The following is a 17,067-nucleotide window of genomic DNA, read 5'->3' as shown; positions in this document are numbered from 1 at the left end:
TTTTACGAACTAAACAAGGCCAGAATCTGTGATGGGGTAGTGCACTTTTGGTTGAGGCCGGATCTCAATCTATCCTTTTTTTTTATTCAGGATCGATCTCAGTCTATCCTGCCTACGGTTCTTGGTCCAACCAATTGTTCTCTCTCTCTCAAACCTCTCCACCCCATGCATGGGCCTCTTGCTAAAAGTGCAATCGAAAGCAGCTAACCCAAGTGCCAACCACGTCGTCATGGCTTAACTTTGTACGTACCAACCATTATCAATTATTCAATTGTGTGGAGAGTGCACAGTACGCTGTAGTCAAAGGGAGTAAGTTTGGAGTTTGCTAACCATTGGTTAACCACTAAGTACTACTATATGAAACAATTTTTGCAACCGCATTTTCATCAACAATACATTAAAAGCCGTTTATGATAAATCAATAAATATCACTAATGGTTAGTGGCATAAACCATTGGTAAAAATGATTTATATACCGCCATGGTTTCTACAATCCGTTAGTGAAAATGTGCCATATATAAAAAATGGTGAACTCCAAACCATAGCTTCCATCCCTAGAAAAGTTTGTCCAATTCTTTCCATGCTTCATGACATCATTGTGCCCTTCCATATTTCATCTTGCAGCACGCTCACCCGCCATGTGCTCTCCCACCCCTGTCGTCCCACGCTCGCCTGCCCTCCTTCTCCTAACCCCCTAGCGGTGCTCCCAGAGCTCACTACGGTGGTGCGCGACGCTCCCGAAGCTGGTGGTGCGTGTTGTGGGTGCTCATGGTGATAGGGTTTACGGTTGATGGGCTCGTGGAGCTCTCGATGGTGGGGCATGCAGAACGCTAGAGGGCCCATGGGAGACAGCGAGCTTGGCTAATGCCCTTTCTTTGTTTTTTCGATTATCACTACTGGTTTATGGTTGAAAACGGTAGTGATAAATCATTGTAATCACTAGTTTGGAACAAAAATGGTGATAACCCTTGTTATCATCGCCAACTTTAATTTCTTTAATGAGGGGTGAAATTGGTGATGAAAGTGGTTGATGAACATACTATATGGTGATGAGCTCTAGGCAGTAGTGGTCAATTTTATTTCTTTTTATGCTGCTACTACTGCTACTACTTACTACTTCCCACATATTTTCTTTTAATTAGGATAGGTCTTCCACTTTCCCACGTCTATTTGTTCATTCAATATTCGATTAGTTACAGAGTTTCATAATCCAACATTTTGAGTTTGATGATTCAATATTTTCTTGTTAACCCAAATATTTATGAGAAATGTTGCACCAATGAGTTAAATGGCCACCGCAAAAAACCTAACTAATTGAGCTACGCTTGTTTTTTTTACAAGTTAGATCTTTGCCACCGCCTTCTAACCAAATGTGTCATGGAGCCCCATCAACAACAATTTTTATATATTGATTAAAAGAAGTAGAAAAGGTAGAGGGAGACGAAGTGAAAAAGAAGAAAGAGGGAGAATAAGAGGAAAAAGAGAAATAGCAACTAGCAAGCCTCCAACCCCCTCCACCCGTCAGCCATCCTAGATCCACCACTGCTTGCTGATTTTGTCCTATGTCAAATATCTCTGACAAGGTTTATAGAAAACGACATCAACATCTACAATCAAATTGGCTTCACTAAATTTCCTTTGAAATAATAGTTGGTTTATTTTAACTTGTGTCTATAATAATTTTCTATAAATTCACTCCAAATTAGAGAAAATCAACTTAAAATAAAAGCTAAGTTGATCTATGATTTGGGATTCAGGGAGTATTGTTCTCTTCTCTATAGCATTAATTACTCTCAGTTAAAAAATGAGCCAATGTAGTGTTGCTCTACATTTAAGCCCGTGTTTAGTTGGCACCTAAAAACTTTTCATCCCTCATATCGAATATTTGGACACATGTATGGAGCATTAAATCTAGATTAAAAAAGTAACTAATTGTATAGGTTGCTTATATTTAGCGAGATAAATCTTTTAAGCCTAATTAGTCCATAATTGACTACTAATTGCTATAGTTACAAACGTGCTACAGTACTTCAAAGTTTTTCCTTTTCTCGAACTAAATAAGGCCTTTAATCATGCTCCTATTGCTAGAACAAAATGACATGTGAATACTCAATGTCGACTTTCTAACAACATTGACAGTATCCAACATCTTTTATTTGAGTGTCGTTATGCCAGATTTCTCTGTCGACCACTACAAAGCGTATTTGGCAATGCAAATTGTTGAGTTCATAAGTGGAAACCTAAAAGATTTTTTTTGTAGGTTTTGATTGGCGGGATGTATTGGTTCTGATTCATTACAGCGCAGTGATGTCACGAACGTGCTAGTCCCCCCGTGCCGTGCGTGCTCTACCCTGGAGTCGACGGCTGATGATTCCTTCGTTGCTAAGATGAAAACCGGATCTTTTTCTATTATCTATATAAAGAATGGTCACGCTCGTGACATTTTCCTGCTACTATGGTGCATTCACGCCACAAACGTGAGGAAAAAGTTCCATCAGAAACCAGCATGCAGCCCCCAAATGAAGCTACTAAGGCCGTGTTTATTCGTAAAAAAAATTTGGTTTTGATTAGTTTAGTATTTTTGTTTATATTTGATAATTATTATCAAATTATAGATTAACTAAGATCAAAAGATTCGTCTCGTAAATTACATACATACTATGTAATTAGTTATTTTTTTATCTATATATAATGCTCGTGTTGCAAGATTCGATGTGACGAGGAATCTTAATTTTAATTTTTTTTTAGATTTTGGAGTGAACTATTCCCAGAAAATTTCAAGATTTCCCATCACATTGAATCTGTAGACGCATGCATGGATCGCTATATATAGATAATAAGAATAATTAAATTCACAATTTGCCTGTAATTTGGGAGATAAATCTTTTGTGCCTAGTACGTTAGTCTATGATTGGATATTAATTGTTAAATATAAATAAAAGTACTATAGTATCCAAAATAACAAAATTTCTCCAACTAAACAAGGCTTAGCCTAACTACTAGGAAGGGCTCTTCACTACTCCGTATCTCGTTGCATCCACTGAGGTCCAAAATCTTTGACCCAACCCAAGAGCCAAGGCAAAAAGCCTTCGCCCTTCGCCCCTTCGCCGTGGAAATCCAGCAGCCATTCACAACATGCTAGTCAGTTTTTCACACCGCTTTGATTAGGACTTTGTCGGCACGACATCTTCTCTTCTCTTCTCTTCTCTTCCGTGGAAAACAGAACTTGTGAGAGAGATGCAGCTCACCTCACCTCAGCTTTGTGACTTTGGGAAGTCGTGCTTGCGCCGTGCGGTGACGGGCGACGACGAAATGGGGGGGCAGACACGGACGCGCGCACGGCAGGGGCGACCGTATTTACATTACCATGACAGCCAGAGACAGTGGAGTAACAACCGGTGTTTGAAATGAAGGGGCACACACGTTGCTGTCCTTTTTCTTCTTCTTCTTTTTTTTTTAAAAAAAAAAGAAAACAAGTTGCTGTCGCAGACTCTGAAACTTTTGAATACGATGCATGCACCCAATGCCAGTGGAGTAACGGCCGTTTTTCTGTGTTAGGCACGACTTGTTACCATTATTACCAAGGCTTTGCATGAAAACTCTGCTGAACTCAAATGCTAATCAGCTAGGCAGTGACGAAGACGATGACGGGGTAAATGGGCCACATCCAGACTTCGGATCTACTGGTGGGCTGGGCTCGCCAAGAATGGTCGGGGCCGCCATTGAGGCCTAGCGCTGTTGCCACCTGCCTAAACCAATTTGGCGGCTTGCAGCTTATGCTCGGCCTGCAATGGCCATCAGAAAACTGTAAACACTGCTACATACACATTGACACATGACCCTTCTCTTGTCCCCCCCCCCCCCCCCCCCCCCCAGTTTCTATAGAAGATGGAGGTGCACATCAAATTTATTTATGTTTTTTTTAAAGATGTGGGTACCAAGAAGAAATGCATGCATGCGCGACGAACTAGTAACTGATTCCATTCACCGAAGAAAAAAGAGCTGCTAATTTAGCCTCCCTACTACAAATCGACGATATGCAGTGTAGCATGCGACTCCTGCCCTGCCTTAGGCCAACGTCGTCTGAATCTCACGTCAGTCAGTCTGCACAAACTCCTTTTACTACAGTCTCCAGAACTGATATGCTCCGTAGTACTCGTGCGCGGTCTAATGCTGGAGATGAGAGGTGAGGTAGCAGTGGTAGATAGATAGATTGGGCTCACTCAGAGCTCTCCGGGTCTGACTGCATGAAGACAACAGCAAGCAGCAACCCATCAACCTACTCTGAAAGCCTGGGCCTTTAATTTGTTGCTTACCCCTCTGAAAGCAATGTAAGTAGTAAGGTTGTAGCGATGAGGGCACGGCTCCTCTCCTTCCAATGTGACCTCATCAGCTAAACCCTGCTGCTATCCTACTAATCTTATCAGTGCTGCAGTAGTAGGGCATAGAAAACGACCCCAAATATACCTTTAGGCACCGTTCGGTTCATACGGAACCTTGCCCTGGATGGAACCGTTCCTAGCAGGAATGCTAGTCTAATTAATTTGTATAATCTTTGATGGGCTGGAACTATTCCCGGGAAGAAATAATCCTGATCGGCACCTACATATCCGTCCAAGTCACAGCCTGTGCTAACGTACAAGCAAACAAGCATTGCAACCTAGGGGAGTGATGATTGATGATTGCATTGATCGATTAGTATTTGTTAATGCAAGTGTCACATCCCAACTAACCTGGGGTTAACCTAGCTAGCCATGTTGTAGATTTAGTTGAGGCGTAGGTCATCTTTTTTGCCCACCAAATAGGCCAATACCCATATTGCTCAGTTAGTTGTTGCACGGACGTGCCTGCACTGCACTGCATGCTTGGCTTCTAGCTTCCATGCACTGAATCACTGATGCATGCTTGCTTGCTGCCATGTGCTTGCCTCCATTATGCATTCCTTCCTCCTGGTTTCAGGGGACTAGTTGTCTGTTACTACTAATTAACTGAACCTGCTCCCTTCTTTCCGAATGCTTGTTTGCACCTGAACAGTTTAATTTATAGTATATATAGTTTGAGCATGCAGCATACTTGTGCGGATTCCTTGGTCATACTCTGCAGGTGGTAAAGCTGAACTTGACACCTGCACTCTTTTGCAATCACAGGCCGGACACTCTGAATTCTGGACTGCATGCCCGCTTGCTTTACGTCCAGTAGCAGTAGTATCTGGTGGCTTTCCAGCTCTGCACGTCTCAGTGAAAAAGACTAATGCTTGCTCCAGTGAAAAAGAACTCTTATCTTGTGTGTACATGTCTGCAAAAGCAATGCTTGGTCCAGTATAATCTTTCCCTCCTTTTGCGTCTGTTGCTTCCTCGTCCCTCCCCATGCCATGCCGCACTTCGGTCTTCGGCGTCTTCGGCTGGCTGGCTGCCTTTCGTCGTTGAGTTGCAAACTTGCAAGTTGCAACTCTTTGTCCTACTGGCCAGCTTGTTATTGTGCTTTCTGAATGAAGCTCCTGTACGTAGCATCCAACATAGATCATCTTTTCCAATTCTTTATTTTCTCCATTAACTAGTTGAGGTTTCTCCGCTTGTATTGTAGCGTATAGTTGTCAGTGAGTGCATGGAGAGGCACAGCCATTCCGCGACTCAACCAATCGCCAAGTATGTCTACTTAATCCCCAATGCAGGCAACATTATTACTTTTGCAGACACACATGACTTGGAGTAGTTTCCAAGGCTAACTAGATCAAATTAAATGAACAGAGCAAGTAAGTTATTAACATGCGAGTGTCGAATAACTGCTGGATTTGACAAGTCTCAGTCTGTCCTGGGGTCCGGCGGCCGGGCTGCCGTTCTCCGACCATCCGCCAAACAATCATCAATCATGCCATGGGTAGGCAAGCCGTGGATCATGCATGGGAATCATGAGACGTGCGTGCCGATCCATCCCTCTTCGTCTGCGATACGACGTACTCCGATCCCAGTCCCAGCACCTGCCTGTGCCTGATGGGAAATTACGGTGGGTGTGCTGGTGACTTAGCAGGGGAAGACGTACATAACCACGCAACGCACAATCAGCTAGCAGTTTGAGTTGGTTTTTGTTGCTGTTGGTTTCTCTGAGGTTTGGCCACCCGCCCACCCTAGTCCATGGCGGCGGCGTATGCTACCGTTCTTCTTCCGTTGGATTGACTGACTGATGATGGCAACCGGTTCAGCGATAGATGGAGCAAAAGATGAAGATCAGAGGAATTCGATCATGTCGTTGTCATGAGCAGCAGGGCAGAAGATGGAGATGGGGTACGGTGTTGCAGCTGAGAGCATCAGCAGGCAGAGGACGCTGCCATCGGGTGGCATGTGGCATGGCAATGGCATTGCCAGACTAACAGCGGGTTCAGCAGCAGGTTGCTGAAATTCTGGGGGCATACTGGTTCCCTTGCTGCTCACACTGTACAGTCAGTGTATAATACATAGGGATGAAGATGGTATGGATATTTTTTTTTTGACCGTATTCGAGAATGAATTTATCCGAGTCCGAATGTTTAATATCTGATATCATATTCGTATCTGAATATTTAAATCGTATATTTAGGATGTCGACATCCAACTGTATCTTATCTGATATTGTTGATATTATCCGTATTCGAATCCAAATCCGACTAGTATGGTGCTCGGACCGACCGGCCGGACGGGACAGGGAGGCAGCCACGGGGCCCCTCTGCTCCTTTCGTTAGCAAAGGCCAAAAGCCCATCCGGGAAACGGTCGGCCATGATTCCGGTTGCAGATGAATGAATATAATTCTGAATTTCTGACTCTCTTTCGCCTGTGTTTCTTCTTCTTCTAAGTTGCATGCATGGCTGCATGTGTGATCATCATGCGTGGTATCTTCCTTTCCTTCCATTATGGTTCATTAACAAAAGGTGTATAGCATAGATTGTGCGTTAACTTCGACCCGGCCCGGGGTGATCATTGCCTTCATCTCCTTTTGGCTGCTTGTCTCAACTTTCTCACCCATCTGGAGCTGTCCGAGACGTTTTGTTTATATACCATACTAAAGTGTTACTACAGTTATACATGCATGCAGTCGACGATCCTTTCTTTAAATTAAATGTCGCCAAAGTCGAAAGAGATTGGTCAATGGTGTAACAAACGACCCACGACTGCGGCCTAAGTTTGGCCGAGAAAGTCGACGGGGTTTTTAGTTACGGCAAGTCACAGCAACTCATCGTCGTCAAGAGTCATGAGCCTGATCATCAGGTGGGTTTGCCCATCATCGATCGACTGCCCCTGCGAGACGCACGGCCCCTTAAACAAATACCCTGTCGCCGCCGGCCGGCCGGCAAGCCGTCCCCGTCCGCGGCGCCGTACGTACCCCCCGTCGTACCATCATTTCCCTCTTTCCCCTACCTTCTCCGACACATATACACAAACGTATCTCGAGGAATTGATCGACAAGCAGCCGGCTGAAGTTCCGTTTATTTTCATATCATCTACACAAAGGGTGTGCATGATCACAACAGAGGGTTCGCGGGACAAACCAACTTCTTATAAGCAATACCACCAAACACGCACCTCGTGTGCATAAATAAATTAATGGCAATTATCCTTGAATCATTTAGGCCTTGTTTAGTTTCCAAAAAATTTCAAGATTCCCCATCACATCGAATCTTGTGGCATACGCATGGAGTATTAAATGTAGACAAAACCAAATACTGATTACACAGTTTACCTGTAATTCGCGAGCTGAATCTTTCGAGTCTAGTTACTCAATAATTGGACAATATTTATCACAAACAAACGAAAGTGCTACAGTAGCCAAAACCAAAATTTTTCCTCAACTGAACAAGGCCTTAGTTCACCAGGATACCCAAATCTCAACACCAATATATCAAATAACACATGTACGACTTTCGTGCCAATGTAGAATATCGGTTAGGTACCTAGGTAGGCAGGCAGGTTTAATTAGTATGACAGTGATCGATCGTGGCGGAACGGCAGGTTCCTGCCTCTGCACACGGCAGGGCCGCACCCAAGCTAGGGTGTCTATCTAGTCTAGCCTGCCTCTGCCCAAAACTTTTGGGCGTACGTGCATTCGTGCATGCAGGGGCGCCAAGGATCAGACATTGATGTATGCACGGACCAAATTTGTAGGCAACCAACTTGACGACATGTGCGTCCAATTGCATGACACGCTCGTCGGTCGCGGACACATCACCGACCAGCGCGGCGTGCGTGCGTACTGGTGCGCCGGCCCATGCTCGTGTGTCTGGCTGGGCACGGACGCATGTGCCGCTAGCTGCCGCGTGGTGCCAACACGAGCGGCGCGGCAAGCAGAGAACCCCCAGGAAGGAGCCCCCCGGGTCCGGGCGTTGCATTCGTGCGCTCTCCGGCCGGCCCGGCAAAAACGCTACGATTTCTCGGAAATTGCTGGTTGCTTCGCTGGGCCAAGAAACACAGCGGACTCGTCGCATTGGCCATTGGCAACCTTTTCTTTAGCGTTTTTCTCTCTCGCGTTGGCGCGTTCCTCCCCTGTTTTGATTTGTACAGTACTTTCGGCTGCTAAGACACAGAGCACTGTTGCTATTATTCGCAGTCCACGCATGCATGCTGCCTTCCCGACATTACATACTACTGTATATGACAGACAGGCCAGCCCCACCACCGCCATCACTCCGGCCGGCCTCTACGGGCCTGTTTGGTTGCCGGACTAACTCTTGGGCAGGCTAGCTGGGGCTAATATTGGGCTGTTTGGTTTCCTGGTTTTGGGCTTTAGCCAGGCTACCGCTGGCCGCCGTACAGGCCTTGGCTAGGCTCCCAGAAAACGGATAGGGGGTCCGTTTTTCTGGAGCCAGGCTTGGACCAGCTCGCGTGTGCTTCCCGTCACCCTCTCCACTCCCCTTCTCTGCTCGTCTCCTCTGCTCCGCTTCTCCTCGCCCATTCTCCAACTCCCGTCGCCGGTCGAGCTGGAGCACGCCACGGAGGAAGCTCCCGTCGCCGGTTGAGCTGGAGCACGCCACGGAGGAAGCGGCGTCCAAGGAGAGGCTCCGCGTGTGGGCCCCGCGCGCTGGGGCGGGCGAGGTGCCAGGGCCGGGGCCGCCTGCTGCTGCTGCGGCAGCGGCGGGGGCGGCGGGGTGAGGTCGGAGGCGTTCGGGGGCAGGTCGATGTCCTCCGTCTGGATCTCCTGGTTCGGGGGCAGCGCCTCCGAGAAGGGGCGGGAGGAGACGACGGCCTCCTGCGCGCGCCGGACCTTGGCGGCCGCCACCAGCTTCATGGCCTCCGTGATCTTCTGCGTGTTCTTGACGGAGTCGATGCGGGTGCGGAGCTCGCGGAGGGAGCACCGCACCACGAGGCCCGAGCGCGGGGCGGAGCTTCCGCGCCGCTGGGTGGTGGAGGCGTTGCTGGCGAGCGACGAGGAGGACCAGGCGGTGGAGAGGTGGGAGCACGACATGGCTGCTGCTGCTGGTGGTGGTCCGCGGCGACGGGGATCACCAGCGGGCGGCGGCGCGCGGGGGGAAGCAGAAGAGAGAGACAGGGGCGGGGACGGAACGGGAGGGAGGGAAATGGGTCTGGAAGGTGTTCGATGAATTGCTTCTTTGAGGGTAAACTCACCAGTGTTCAGGTACGGTGATTCTATCGAAAAAAACACAACCAACCAAACACACGCTCGACTTAGCCACCCTCATCTTTGTACGCAACCAAACACACGATGGTTGCCTTCCTAGGAGCAGGTCAGGGCTGCCCAGGCTACATTTGCTAGCCAGGCTCTATTAGACCAACCAACCAAACAGACCCTACATCTACATACACACAAGGACGTACTACTGTAGGTACATCTACACTTTTGCAAGAACCTACAAATCTGCACCCCAGGTCTGGCGACGAATTTTCTCCCAATCTTGATCGAGTTTTCTTCGTTGTCACTTCTTGTTCCGGTCGCAATAATTGGGGCGCACGGCACGGCAAACAGGTAGCATGCCACCCACAAAACAAGGGCAATCTGTTCTTGAGCTCTTCTTCATCAGACTGTTGACACTTTGTGTGTGGGGCACGGTTGCCCGGTTTCAAAGTAGCAGTAACAGTACACCCCCTTGGTCTTGTATCTTTCCCACGCGTTTCTCACTGAATATGTTTTTTTAATAAAACACTGTTGATCCTATAGCCGTGTCGTACTTTGGCCAATCTATTTGAAGTTTTACAGAATTGTATATTTTCTTACCTTTGTTTTTATAACCAGAAAACCCTAATAGTTATTTGGTGTGTCCTTGCCACAAAACAACTATGAGCACCTCCAAAATCTTAAAAAAAACACTTGCTAAATCACTGACTATATACATTGAGTATTATAGTTTAATTGTTTTCTTTCTCTAATAGTTAGTTTAATTGTTGTCTTCTGACAACAAGCAGACAACGCAGCACGTCCGGCTTTCGACTCAATCATGTTGCTGGTCTATTGGACCTTATAGAAGGAGCGCAACGATAGGACGTTCGCTAGGTCAAGCAGTGGAACGCAGCAGCTGCTAGGCAAGCTAAGTAGGGAGATCGATGATTGGGCACAGGCTGGCTTCAAAACCGTGTTGGTTTTAGCATCTCTTTTGTCGCAACTGTCGGAAACTTTGTAATCTTTAATCACCACCTGTTTTCTTAGTTGCTAGCTGGTTTTAGGCTGCGCATTGGTGGACTCTTGCCGCCATGTGTGGTTCCTATGGTTTGCAAACTTTTATCCTCTTAATGAAATATAGGCGAATGGCCTGATCGTGAAAAAATGTTGTCTTTCTCCAATTGTTTGTAATAATTTAGTTGCTAAAAAAAATCAAATTAGCCGGTTGCATGGTGGAACGAGCATTGTAGGGTGTCGGCAACGACAACTAAAGGAGAAAACTATATGGAAGGAAGAAAACAAAGAGAGAGGGAGGGAGAGTGGGAGACGTCGTGTGGGAGGCTGAATGTGTTTGTATGGAACACAAGCACATATCTTTAGAGAGGAGGTTTATCAAAGATTAATTTTTACAGTTTTTGATACAAAAGTGTTGGTTCGTTTTTGCCAAAAAACAATTAGGGGTTTATTTTAAGGAGCTCTAATGGTACTTAACGATGCTTTATGAGAGTAACGTAACAAAGGTTTCACAATATATGGTGCTTCGGCCATGGTTTCCCCAGCCATGGATCCACCTGCCTGCTTATGCATGTTCAGTTAAAAGCTTTAAATTAAAAGCACAACTTTCTCAACGTATGCATATTCTCTTCTGAAAAAAAAAAGAAAAACAGGAAAGCATCCTACATATATCAGAAGGTTATCCGATGAGAATGTTGATGTTTCAGCAACCAAAAAGGCACAGTAATATGTGGAGTATTTCTTTCAGAAAAAGAAAAGCATCAAACTATGACAAACAAACAGATTTAAGAAGAATATATACTAAACAATTTTCAACAATCTATGTAGCCTACTTCTTATTCTTCTATGCTTGGATTTGGATGACATATCATCCCGGTTCCTATGCCTTATTCACTCTATAGTAGTAGCCGGTGCTTGAGGGTAATAAAGGTTTGATCAGTGGGAGTCAGTGTTTTGGCTTAGGTTACGTGCATGCATCGGTCAATATTGGCAGTACCCAGTACATGGTAAAGCTAAAACTTTATTAGAAATGTATGGTTATGCTCCTCTCATAAAAGGAAGCAACATAAAAACGTGGGATACACAAGAATGCTGATGTTTTAGCAACCTAATAATGACTTTTACATTTTTCTCAGGAAATAAAGCATTGAAGATTAAACCACGGTCTCTTCAAATAAACAAGCTCCAAGTTGTAAAGTAAAATGTAACAGCTAGACATATTAAAACCAATTGCCTTGTAAGCAACCTTTTTTAGGCCAATTAATTACATAGAAAAAAAGTTGAAAACACGGTCAGGAGTCTTAATTAGTATCATAAGAATTTTTTTCTTGTTTCACAAGTTCTGAAAAAAAAGAGGTATGTATTTGGATTGCATTTCAACACCAAGCTGGCTCTTTTGACCGAGTAGAGAAGCTTGAGTAGTTAGTTGGTCGTTGTTGTTTTGAAGTTGTGAGAGTGGTGTGTGTGTGTGTGGGCACATCCCTCTAGTTGTGCAGTTTTTTTGTCTGGTTTCCACTCAAAAAACTACACCGGCTCTTGTTTTTATCCTATCCTTCTGATATAAATTGCGTCAAACTTCTCTCTGTCCTTTTGAGAAAAAAAAAAGAATTTTTGTCTCGTTTCAGTGTTTCACAAATTCTAAAAAAGGAGAGCTATAGTGGGCTTTTAATATCCATATATAGCTGTTATGGTTTATAAATCTTTGAAATTTCACTCAAAAAAATAAAACTTATTTGAAACGAGTTTAGACCAATAGTCAACAAAAAACAGCTAGATAGTTCCAAGGAACAACAGGACGGACGTGCATGGCACCATTTTTCAACGGGGTGCATTTTGCCGGTACCTGTTGGAAAATCTGTTGGATAGGATAGATCGACATCCCCCTATTTTCTTCCCCCGGGCTGGGTACATGACATGAAGTTTGAACAACTCCATCGTCGTCCACACCATGCTATAAAATGCAACTGGTATAAAAATTTAAATCCAACAACGACCGGCCCCCTCTTTGCCTTGTCACACAGCGTCTGCTGCGTCTCATCATCCCCAGGACTTCCATACCATATCATACCCCACCCCCTCCCTATATCACCACCTCCCTTCTCCCTCTCCTCGCCATTTGCTCACCACGCCCACCACAGCTAGTCCATTGACGCCCGCCTCAGGGTTAGCGAGAGCTCCCCGGCCGGGTGCTGCTGCCGCTCGATCTGCCATGGCCGGATCCTGCTGTTTCCAAGCAGGAGGGGGAGTAGGCTGTAGTAGCAGCAGCAGCAGCCGGACGACGACGACGACGCGGCGGCGACCATCATTAACACAGCAGCCGCCGTGGCGGAGGCTGGTGCTGGTGTTTCTGGTCCTCCTGCTGCTGGTGCCGAGCTGCTGCCAGGCGACGCGAGGCATGCAGCCGTTCAGGGGGAAGCCACTGGAGGCAGGCAGCGCCAACCATTTCCTGGGGTTCTTGCCGCGGGGGCCCGTGCCGCCGTCGGGCCCCTCGCGGCAGCACAACTCCATCGGAGCGCAGGACCAAAGCCATCCCTGACGACGACGACGACATGCCGGTGCGATCGATGCATGGGAAGAACGAAGCCGGCAGCCGGCCGGCCTGCCTGCCTTGGTGCCAATCGATGGAGGCTGATCGAGGAAGATATAGTAGAGTAAGATCTCGAAGAGAGTTCTCGCATCATCATATCATATCATGGATTAATTAGATTCATGGTTGGTTGCCAATTGTAGCTAAGCAATTAAGCTCGTAGCAGTATTGATTAGTTAGTTAGTTAGTTAGTTAGTATACGTAGCAGTAGCAGCAATATATACTTATGTATACTTGGAGGGAACGAAGAGGAACAAGTAAGGAGGCACGTTTTTTCTCCGTACGTAGGACGATGTACATGACTACATGAGGCTATTGTGTTTTTTTGGAGAAGATGGGTGGTGGCGTACTGGCGTTGTTTCTGTCCCGTTTCATCGTTGGTGCACTGGTGTTTCTTGCTTATTCTTCCTGCTTTCTGCTATCTTCTTCTTCTTCCCTGCCGCTGCTTTTCAGAGCAGGGCGAGCTGGATCGATGCTTCTGCTGCTCGATCCGCTGCCATCACGCACTGCTAGCTTTATGTTTTTTTTTCTGTCTATATACAGGGCTTGTTTAGTTCCAAAATATTTTGCAAAATGGACACTATAGCTTTTTCGTTTGTATTTGACAAATATTGTCCAATCATGGACTAACTAGGCTCAAAAGATTTGTCTCGTCAATTTCGACCAAACTGTGCAATTAGTTTTTATTTTTGTCTATATTTAGTACTTCATGCATGTGTCTAAAGATTCGATGTGACGGGAAATCTGAAAAATTTTGCAAATTTTTTGAGGAACTAAATAAGGCCACAATCACTTTTGCTTTGGTGATAAAGCTAGGTACGTACGTACTTAGCCGGCCAGCAGAGTACGAGTGTACAACAACCACTTTGCCTGGCCCTGTACGAGTTGCAATCAACATTTCCTCGCTGCTTTTGTGTGCTTTCTGATGAGCATCATCATGGATGACATGGATCGATCGAGCAGAGCTGTCCGTCGTTGATGGTGAACAGATCGATCGAGCAGCTGCGTTGCGTGCGTGCTGTGATTGCTCCAGCATGCATGCGTGGAATCAATGGAGGGAGGGAGCACGTACAGGGTAGCAGAGGAGGAGAGATAGGGAGACTGAAAGGAGCACGCACCGGTGTGGTAATGACCTCGCAGCTAGCAACTGGCCCGGCCGACGATCGCGGTTGGTGTTGACGATTTGTTGGGGCCTGTCGAATTTGTGCCTTGTTTAGTTCGCAAAATTTTTTTGTTTTTGGATACTGTAACATTTCGTTTTTATATGACAAATATTGTCCAATCACGGAGTAACTATGCTCAAAAGATTCATCTCACAAATTACAGATAAATTGTGCAGTTAGTTTTTATTTTTGTCTATATTTAATGCTCTATGCATGCGACCAAAGATTCGATGTGACGGAGAATCTTGAAAATTTTTGCGAACTAAACAAGACCTTGGTTTTGCAAGGGACGAGCAGCTAGCGCCCCAACCATACTAAGGTCTTCTTTATATGCGAAAAGATTTTGGATTTCGCTACTGTAGCACTTTTGTTTGTTTGTGACAAATATTATCCAATCATGGAGTAACTATGATCAAAAGATTCATCTCACGATTTACAGTTAAACTGTGTAATTAGTTTTTATTTTCATCTATATTTAATGCTTCATGCATGTGCTGAAAGATTCGACTGAAATTTTTTTGATTTTTGGGTGAACTAAACAAGGCCTAATCAACCTTTTTGACCGCCACCCTCCTCTCCTTTCCCTTCTCTTTATTTTTGACCGGCTGGTACTTTGACTACTTTCATTCAGTTATTTTTCTTATCTCGAAAAAAGAAATTAACTTTTTTTACTGCCATATGTTGGCCGGTTTTTTTTACTGTCGAAGTTGCTTGGAAAGATGCATGGATGAGCAGAGAAACCGTGATGTAAGACGTTGATGGATTGTACCGGCACGCACGGCATCGTCAGAACGTAATCCATCTGCTTAAATCGGCCGGCCCTGTTTCTTCGAGGTCAGCTCAGCACAGCACCTTTCGGTTTCATTTGGGGGGCCGGCCAGTAATGGCGATTAGCCGATAGCAAGCGAACGGTGCAAGTTGCCGACTGCCGTTGTTGTACATGCACGTACTGCTCCCTTGCCTGGTTACGTCATCCTTTGACACCCTGCAGGGATGTGAACAGTGTGATACGAGACGACACATCCTACTACTAGTGCTAGGCTGCCATGGAAAGGGAGAGAAAAAAAAAGCTCATTTTTCGTTCCGGCAGCTCCTCATCTTTGCAGTTACAGCAACACACGAAAGTTTACCCTAAAAAACAAAAAAAATTCAAGATTTTCTATCACATCAAATCTTATGATATATATATAGAGCATTAAATATATGCAAAAACAAAAAACTAATTGCACAGTTTATCTATAATTTACGAGACAAATCTTTTGAACTAATTGCACAGTTTACCTATAAATCACAAGATGAATCTTTTAAGTCTAGTTTTTTTTGACAAATATGGAGGAGTTTGCACCCCTACAGTAATTGATTAAATAAAGCAAAAATAGTAATTACAGGCAGGGCAAACAGAGAAAGAAAAAAGGAAAAAAAAAAGAAAATAAAGGGAGGGGGTCAAAACAAGAGCTGACTAAGCCTAGGTAGTCTAGATTTGAAATTCATTGTTAAATTGAAAGAGAATATCTTCTTTTGGCTCTTAGGAGCAGCAGCTTGAATTCTTCCTTGAAGTGCCTAAAATCCTGCTGAATAGATGAATTAATTTGCTTGAAGATCATATCATTTCTTGATCTCCAGATGGCCCGGGCCATGAGGATAATGACTTCCATAAAGAATGAGACCCTTAACTAATCTTTGCTGGTCTGTAGAATCTGAAAGGGGTCTAAATTCAGATCAATCTGTATACTGATGACATTAGTTACTTGTGTGTACATCTCTCCGGCCGACTCTCCCTCACTCTCAACTCGCGTACGTTTCTCCTCTCGACAAGCAACAGTGATCAGTTGCTTGTGCTGACTTTTTTTGGCGCGCTGATGAGAGTTAGCGACTCTGAATCGGCCGGCCTCAGCAGTAATTCAGCATCGCCTGTCCGATGGTTGATCGTCTTAGCACCGACGATATTTTCCATTTTTCGACTATGGATGCGATTTGATGCGAAAGCTATTAATAAGTTGATAAGTAGCCGCTGACAGAGTGATGAGGAACTATCGAACGACCCTACTCATTTTTTTTAGGGCGGACGCGGACACCTGTGTTTAGCAAAAGCTAGCATCGGTGGTATGTAGACATCGTTGTTGTCATTTCATTCGTATGACTAGTCGTTTTTGTCTTTAAAAAGTATTTATGTAATGTAAATAAATAAACAAACGTACTACGAAGGCACGCTTAACTAACTTTTGATGGCCTACCAAACTGTACTATTTTCACATAATCTGTATAACGGATTTTGAGTTTGTCTGATATAAATTTGACCATTTAAAGAACAATAATATCTAAGGTTCCAATGATATCATTACATACATTATGAAATATGTTATTGTTTATAGTATATATCTCTTTAATGCAGTATATGTCAATACTCCTCTCTATAAATTTAGTAGTCAATATTAAGTAAAGTCACAATCCCTGGATCAAAATTTGAGAGAAAAAAAATATATTTGCCAAAAATATTGAGAGAGAGAGAGAGCGTGCGCGCATAAGCCTAGTACACCATCTGCAAGCATACTATGACCTTTATTTGACAATTATTATTTAATTATAGACTAACTAGGCTCAAAAGATTTGTCTCGTAAATTACAGGTAAACTGTGCAATTAGTTATCTTTTTTATCTATATTTAATGCTTCATGCATGTGCCGCAAGATTCGATGTGACGGAGAATCTTGAAAATTTTTGAAA

The 17,067-nt window shown here is 44.7% G+C and overlaps 1 protein-coding gene across 1 annotated transcript; it reads left to right on the top strand.

Moving 5' to 3' along the window:
• LOC8064238 (protein IDA-LIKE 2) lies at positions 12,594–13,602 on the top strand. Its single transcript, XM_021460082.1, has one exon. It carries the CDS (start codon positions 12,804–12,806, stop codon positions 13,128–13,130), a length of 327 nt encoding a protein of 108 aa, XP_021315757.1. The 5' UTR covers positions 12,594–12,803; the 3' UTR covers positions 13,131–13,602.

The sequence above is a fragment of the Sorghum bicolor genome, chromosome 4 (genome assembly GCF_000003195.3).
Source record: "Sorghum bicolor cultivar BTx623 chromosome 4, Sorghum_bicolor_NCBIv3, whole genome shotgun sequence".
Lineage (NCBI taxonomy): Eukaryota > Viridiplantae > Streptophyta > Magnoliopsida > Poales > Poaceae > Sorghum > Sorghum bicolor.
Note: the sequence above shows the minus strand (reverse complement) of the source record. Positions and strands in the feature narration are given on the sequence as shown.